This window comes from Chrysochloris asiatica, unplaced genomic scaffold (assembly GCF_000296735.1).
Source record: "Chrysochloris asiatica unplaced genomic scaffold, ChrAsi1.0 scaffold00346, whole genome shotgun sequence".
NCBI classification, from domain to species: Eukaryota; Metazoa; Chordata; class Mammalia; order Afrosoricida; family Chrysochloridae; genus Chrysochloris; species Chrysochloris asiatica.
This window is the reverse complement of record NW_006408864.1, coordinates 1,706,751-1,714,711: the sequence shown is the minus strand read 5'-3', so window position 1 is coordinate 1,714,711 and position 7,961 is coordinate 1,706,751. Positions and strand designations below refer to the sequence as shown.

The 7,961-nt window shown below is 36.0% G+C and overlaps 1 protein-coding gene across 1 annotated transcript in view; it reads left to right on the top strand.

The window, feature by feature from the left end:
* LOC102831585 (protein FAM35A-like) overlaps positions 1 to 7,961 on the top strand; it is a 65,333-nt gene that overhangs the window by 22,820 nt on the left and 34,552 nt on the right. Inside the window, exons 3-4 of the mRNA XM_006875925.1 lie at positions 4,226 to 4,420; positions 4,577 to 4,711. Coding sequence (XP_006875987.1) covers positions 4,226 to 4,420; positions 4,577 to 4,711 — 330 coding nt within the window. The remainder of the gene's footprint in view (positions 1 to 4,225; positions 4,421 to 4,576; positions 4,712 to 7,961) is intronic.

Sequence of the window (7,961 nt, the reverse complement as noted above, 5' to 3'; positions counted from 1 at the left end):
TTACAGTAGTGGTCCTATACAGTATTTCTCTTTTTGTGACTGACTAATTTCACTCAGCATAATGTCCTCAAGGTTCATCCATGTTATGTGGTGGTTTACCGCTTCCTTGTTATTCTTCAACTTAGCATAATATTCCATTGTGTGTATGTACCACAATTTATTTATCCATTCTTCAGTTGATGGGCACTTTGGCTGTCTCCATCTTTTTGCTATAACAACAACAATTTTGTAACAATACTTTTTTGCTTAGCCTCATATTGTACTTGTATTTTTATTAAAGTGTTACATATTTTATAATTCTAGTCTTGATAATTTGATAAGATATAAACAATAAAAAATGTTATTAAATCTGTAAAGCAAAAGCCAACTCATTTCTAAGCATTAGACTATTTTATTTGAACTCTAAATAACTAGATGTTCCCTTATGATTTTTTCTTTTGAAACAGGGACAAGTAAAAATTTGATATCAGGGATTTCCTCCCAGCCCCCAAAAGTTTTATAGACAAAGAGTGGAGCCCAGAGTCGTTAATGGAAGTTCATAGAGATCATTACTGACAAAGTAATGTACTTCTGAACCCAGATATCTATACTAAACATATTGTGAAAGAATCAGGAGGTTGGGTAAACCAATTGAGTATGTGGAAGGAGATGCTTGGAGGTGGGTTTTATTATACTCTAGTTGCTCTCCTTACCTCCACTGTTGCCTCATTCTTTGTCCTTTCTCATACTCTTCTTTTTTCTTATACTAATTATCTTTGCGAAGAATGTGTATTCCAGAACAATTGATTGTGCTCTTGCGGAACCTGTACACAGACCAAGAGGCAATTGTTTGAATGGAACAAGAGGATACTGAATAGTTTAAAATCAGAAGAGGTGTGCTTCAGAGTTATGTCCTTTCACCGTACTTATTCAGTCTGTATGCTGAACAAATAATCCGAGAAACGGGATTATGTGAAGAAGAGCGTGACATCAGGATTGTAGGAAGGAAGGCTCATTAGCAACCTGTGATATGCAGATGATACACCTTTGCTTGCTGAAATTGAAGAGGACTTCAAAATAATGATGAAGATCAAAGACCACTGCTTTCAGTATGTATTGTACCTCAGTGAAAACAAAAAATCCTAACATCATGATAAATGGAGAAAAGATTGAAGTTGCCAAAGACTTCCTTTTGCTTGCATCTGCAATCATCACTTCTTTGGAAGCAACGATCAAGAAATCAAATGATGTATTGCAATAGTATTGATAGTTTGAGGACTAAGATGTGCCTGACCCAAGCCATGATATTTTCAGTTGCCTCATATGCGTATGAAAGATTGACAGTGAATAAAGATGACCATAGAAGAATTGATACGTTTAAGTTATGGTGTTGGAGAAGACTATTGAAAGTACTATGGACTGCCAGAAGAACAAAATGAATCTGTCAGAAGTACAACCAGAATGTTCTTTAGTAGCAAGGATGGTGAGACTTTGCCTCTCTTACTTCAGACATGTTACCATGAGGGACCAGTCTCTAGAGAAGGATATCATGTTTAGTAAAGTTGGAGGGTCAGCGAAAAGAGGAAGACCCCCAACAAGATGGATTGGCATAGTGGCAGCAGAAATGAGTTCACATATAACAATAATTGTGAGGTTGGCGCAGGACTAGGCAGTGTTTTGTTCTATTGTGCATAGGGTCACTATGAGTCAGTACCCACTCAAAGGCATCTAACAGCCACAATTACCTTTGTTAGTGGTATCACCTTTGTTTAGGAATTAAATAATCTAAATTGGTTTCTAGAAGCATTGAAACATTTATTTTAATCCATCTCCTCTGCTATACCAGGAATCTAGATGTCATCTTTAATCTCTTCTTTACCCTCTACATTTCAGTTGTTTCCTGGATTGTATCCTCTGAACTATCTCATAAATCAATAACCTTTTTCACCTTCATGAGTCGTTTCCTGTTTTTAACATTTATCATCTCCTGTTGATGTCACTAGCCTTCTAAATGTGATTCCTACTTTTTCTTCTGTGAAAATCGATTCTTCTACAGGTGCCCATGAACTTGAATAAGAAAATCATTGCATCGTTATTTCACTAATGACTATCTGAGATTTAATATTTCCTTCAATTATGAATAAGGCAACAGTACATAATATTAATAGAACTGGTGACGTAGTTACAGTGGAACTTTAACAATGAAAATATTTTACATCACATTACATTTGCTACAGATAACGTGAGTATATCATTTATGCTCACCACTATCTTGAAATTATAGTAATTGTTACTCTGCCAAGTCTTGTGTACTAATTAGGCACATAAATGATATAGTTTTAAAAATTATTTTGAATGTTGTATTTCCATATAATTGATTTTCTTTGCAATCCTAAGTATTTTATGCACTTTTAAAATACTCTTAAAAAAGTGTTCTAAAATTAGATAGTGATAGTTGCATAACTCTGAATATGCTAAAAACCACTGAATTGCACATTTCTAGAGGGTGAAGTTTATGTATGTGAATTACACTTTAATAAAGCTAGTATATAGATTGTTATTCTTATCATGGGTTTATGCTTCATCAGACTACCCAAACATCTGTGGTACATAAAAGATTGTGACCCCTTTTCTTTACCTGGAAATATGCTTCTGCCGATCTCATTTCCTACCTAGAAAACCTTTTAACATTTCCTCAAAATCTTGCTCAAATATTCCCTCAAGAAAGCCTCCCCAGTTTCCCTAAACTGTTATATTTGGTGGTGTTTTCTTAGGCATGCTTATATGCATTTTTCATATCTTAAGCACAGTTTGTTATTGTCTATCTCTAGATTGTTAACTCATTCAATGTTGGGCTCATGGCAAAATTTGGAGTATGGTGTGTCTGTAGGATAAACACTGGACTGCTAAATTCCAATGTGGTGGTTTGAGGCCACCAACTGCAGGAGAAAGGTGAGGCTTTCTGCTTCCATAAGTATTTAGAGCCTTGGAAACCCTATATATGATCATGATAAATTGGAACACACTCGATGGCACTTAACAATTCCTAGTACCTGGTATAATGCATAGCACATAGTAGATGACCAGTAAATATTTATGAAATGAGTGAGTGAAAAAATGAGGTTTTAGTGCGATATAAGGAATACATGAGGGTGAGTGTTTTAATGGGCGAATGAAAGAGTCACCCTTTGTTTTTTTGCTATTAACCGATGGGTCCTGCTTTCTAGAAAGTACTTAAGTGTTTTATGCCAATATCTTATTTTGGTCAACACTCGGTCATGCACTCAAGCTTGCATCCCTTTCCTTCCGGGAAATTAAAGTTTAATCAGTAAACCTCATTAAACTGTAAATTTAAAATGTGTACATTTTGTATGTAAAGTATTTCTCAGTAAAGAATTAGAAAAAGAAATATAGTAAGTGAAGCACATGTTCAAATGCCAAGTGAGAGTTAAGGTAAAATGCTGTCTGAGTTAGAGGAAGGACAAATCACTGTGGATCTGCTGTGGTTATCCTATGCTCTGGATAGCCAGAAGGGAGGATGATAGCTTTACAGGCAGTGAAAGTGGTGAGAGCAGAGCTGTAGAATAGGAAGGAGTAAGTCATGTTCAGGAATAGTGTGAGGACCTAGTTAGGAGGCTTGTTGAGTGTTTCAGATGTGAAAAGCCAAGGGTCTTGAGGGAGAATGGCAGTGGTTGGGATAGTTAAGGAAGATATGATCAAATTAGACTCTAGTGATTAAGAACTGATTTGGTATAATTGGCTGGTGGTGGTTAAGTACCATTGAGTTGACTCCAACTCATAGGCACCCCGTACATGGTTTCGGAGGTTGTAAATCTTTGAAGAAGCAGAAAGCATCATCTTTCTCTTGTAGAGTGGCTAGTGGACTTGAACTGCCAACCTTATGGTTCGCAACTCAGTGCTTATCCTACAGAGCCACCATACTCCCAACTGGCTGGTTGATGAGGTAAAAAACAGTTGAAATACTGAGCTTGATTAATTGGTAGAAAAATGGTTTTAACAAAATAGGGAAGGGAACACCGCCTGTTTCATAGTAAGTATTTCCATTGGTTATAAATGCCAAGTTTTACTTTTTAAAATCTAAACTGATCTATGTTTTATATAGATGTGAAAGCTTGTTTGGCATTTAATCATACTTTACAGCATGAAGTGCAGTTCTAAGAAAATATTGTTTGCTGTCAAGAAAATATGTTGCCATCCTTTATGTTTGTATTTTTTACTTTCTTAGATTCCAGTATAGTTAGTGCTGCTGTACTCAAAGAGTTATTGGCCTTTGTGTCTTCACACCATTCCTGTTTCGGAGATCTTCCTCAGAGGCATCCTCGGGAACTGAACATCATAAAGTTTGTAGAACTGGAGCATCTTCAGCCAGAAATGTTAGTCCACGCATTATTTAAAGTTGTTGATATCACTATTCTGACAGGTAAACATTTTGGTTACCTTCTTAATTTTAAATTATTAAGATACAAACCCATTTTGGTGTACCATTTATTTCCCACAGTGTACTTACCAGATATTAAAGTATGGTATCGCATGTGCTAGATTAATTCCAGTGTAAACACTTATTTTTCTTTTTCAGAAGCATTATATAATTATAGAGGACAGAAGCAAAGGAAAGTTATGGTAACAGTGGAACAGACCCAAGGTCAACATCATGTGCTTGTTTTATGGGGTCCTGGAGCAGCCTGGTACCCTCAACTTCAAAAGAAAAAAGGTAAATACACAAAAAAAATTTAACTCAATATCTATATTTGGGTAAATGATTAATGCTTATGAGCCTAAGGTTAAGAGGATCTTAACACATTAAACTACATTTGAAATATAAGAGATCATGATTAATATTCAATAAGGAAATTTCTTCTTATGAAATTTTATACCTTCTGTAAGCAATTCAGTGATCTAAAAAGTCCTGTATTAAAGATAAAGTTAAAGATGGCAAAATAAACACTTTCCTGTGTTCCCAGGTATACTTATTTGGTAAAGATCTTAGCTCCTTTAAATAATGATTATTAGAATTTACTTCTTGAGTATTTTTATTCAACCAAAGTACACTGATAAATAAGCTTCTCTCGTTGTGAGGCAGATGTTAGAGGAGGTACATTAACTCTTTTAAGTCACAACAGTAATGTGTAATAAGTGATATGTTCCAGGTTTTGTTTTTTCAGTTGTTTGAAAGGCATATATTACTAGCTAGCCATAAAATGTTTATGTTGAAAAAATTACCCATGATTAATTTTGCTTTAAATAATAGTTTATGGTGTGTTAAATGGAATTGTTTCAGTAAAATAATTCTTTCTTTTGGAATTATGAGGTATCTTAGTAGGAACAATTAAATATAGTTTGCCTAGTGCTCTGAGTTATTTTATCCTGCTAAATTAACTCAGAGATTATGTTACCCGTTATTTTTTAGGAGCTAATGCCTCTTCCTAAACTTGTACTTACAGAGTGGCTGTCTAAAAATAAGGGTTATCTAAAGAATCTGTCACATTGTCTCTCTTAATCATTAATAGTCCATAACTAGGGTTTGAGATAAGTCTGATTTGGGGCTTTTATGTTAGGATCAAACAGTTGTAGATGTTTGTTTGGTTGAGAAATCTGACAAACAGGTGCCACTGACAGACTAACCATGATCACTGACCACTATATCATAGCTGGGAGCATGAGTCTAGTGCATGCTGAACAAAGTGTAAGTCAGAGGTGTTATTTCTATTATACTAGAGCTATGGCAAAGCAGATTACTGCTCCATGATTAATATAAATATTCTTCTAGTATTAATAATTGTTAGTTAATAGAAGACAAATTATAGTTGTTGCCAGACAATTCTGTGGTATTTAGCTATTGAAAACTTAATAATCCAAGTATTAAGATATAGGTGTTCTTTGTTCATTCATTGATTCACCATATACTTATTTATTCTCATCTTTTTAAACTCTTTTAACATCCATTTCAATATCTGAAGAGCATTCTTATTTAAAATGGGAATATACCAGTTTTGGAGGATCACTTAAGTAAGTCATTTTATTTTCAGAACTTGTTAGCACATTCTATTCTTTTAATATTTCTTGACGCATCCTCTGTATTAACCTGCATATGAATACTGTTCTACTTGTTTTTGAGGCTAACAGAATACCATTTAGGTGGTTGTCTTCATTATCGAGTGCTGTTATATCAGAAATTCCACAAATGGGCGGCTTTAACAGACAGAAGTCTGAATTCCGAGCACCAGCTGTAGAAGGAAGACTGTTTCTCTGTCAGCTGTGGGAGAAGGGGCTTGTCTTCCCAGCCTCTTTCTCTATTCCTTGGTAATCTTCGTGTGACTTGGCATCTGCCTTTCCCCATCGTTGCTTGTTTTCTTTCTTGCTTAATCTACTCTTTTTATATCTTAAAAGTGATTGGCTTAAGACACACCCTACACTATACTGCCTTATTAATATAACAAAGCAGGTATACCCACTGTCTTCAAGTCTATTCTGACTCAGAGTGATCCTGTAGGACACAGGACAACTGAAGACTATGAAACCTGACCGGAGCAAACAGCCTCATCTTTCACCCAAGGAGCAGTTGATGAGTTTGAACTGCTGGCCTTGAAGTGAGTGGTCCAGTGCATAAACCATTGGATTTGTCACACATATTCTAGAACGCTGATAAAAAATTTTAAAAATCATCAAGAACCATTTTGAGCTAGAAATAATGAATTATTGTTTTAGGAAAAATAAAAAACCTTGAACTTCAAGTTCTTTTAAAATGTGCACTGATTGGGAAGTGTTTCGTTCTGCTGTACATGTGGTCGCTATGAGTCGGCACCGACTCAATGGCACCTAACACCAACCACAAGTTGGAATTTATCACCACTCTTCTCAGTTTGTCATACTGTGGTGGATTACGTGTTGCTGTGATTCTGAAAGCTATGCCACCAGTATTGTAAATATCAGCAGGGTCACCCACAGTGGACAGGTTTCAGCTGAGCTTCCAGATGAAGACAGGAAGAAGGAGAGATGGAGTACTTCCAAATATTTAGTCACTGAAAAGTTGGATTGGCAAAAGCTGTGTAACACATATATTTACAGCAACAACAACAAGAAGGAGAATAGTGTACAGCCAAACACCTTCCTTGTCTTGAAGGTTTGCAGTCATACTTTCACGGGACATCCCAGTTAATTGGCATAATAATGTGTTTAGTGCTTCTGTTCTACCTCCTAGTTTGTTCCATAGTGCCTGGAGTCTTTAAGACTTTGCAAGCTGCAATCCAAAGCAGGACAATTGATCTCTGTTTTGCCTGGAGCAACAACAGAAGGAGAGTCAGAAATAGGTGATGGAATGTGTGTGTAATTGCCACTAGGAGCAACTGACTCCCTTGCCCTGAGACCTGAGGAATTGCATGAAGCCGAGCTACTGTTACTAAACATGTTGATCAAAGATTCCATAGAAGAATCCTGGTCTAAAAGGGGAAAACAGAACAGAATTTCAAATACTCATGAACTCCTATACTTTCTGAAGCCATGGAAGGTGGATGGATTTCTCAAACTGTTGCCCTGAGATAATATTTAAGCCTTAAATCCTAATGCCTCCTGAAGTCACCTTAAAATCAAACAACAGTTTAGTTTAACTAGTAAAACAGGTCTCTTTTGAATATTATGCTTTTTTTTTTTTTTTTAATTGTGAATTGAGTGAAGGTTTGTAGAGTAGATCATTCGTTTTACATTCAGCAGATCATATACTTTGCTTCATTACAGTGATTGCAATCCTTCCATGTGTCATCAGTTAACAGTATTTACTTCTGTTTCCTTTAGCTCTTGCACACATCCTCCCTGTGTCTCCTGCTATCTTCATCTTTCCTCTTTCAATCTCACTTAACTGGATATTGCCTGCCCCATCACCCATGTTAACATGTGCCTGTCCTTTGATGTTGTTGCTAGGTTGCCATCGAGTCATAGTGACCCTGTGCAACAGAACAAAACACTGC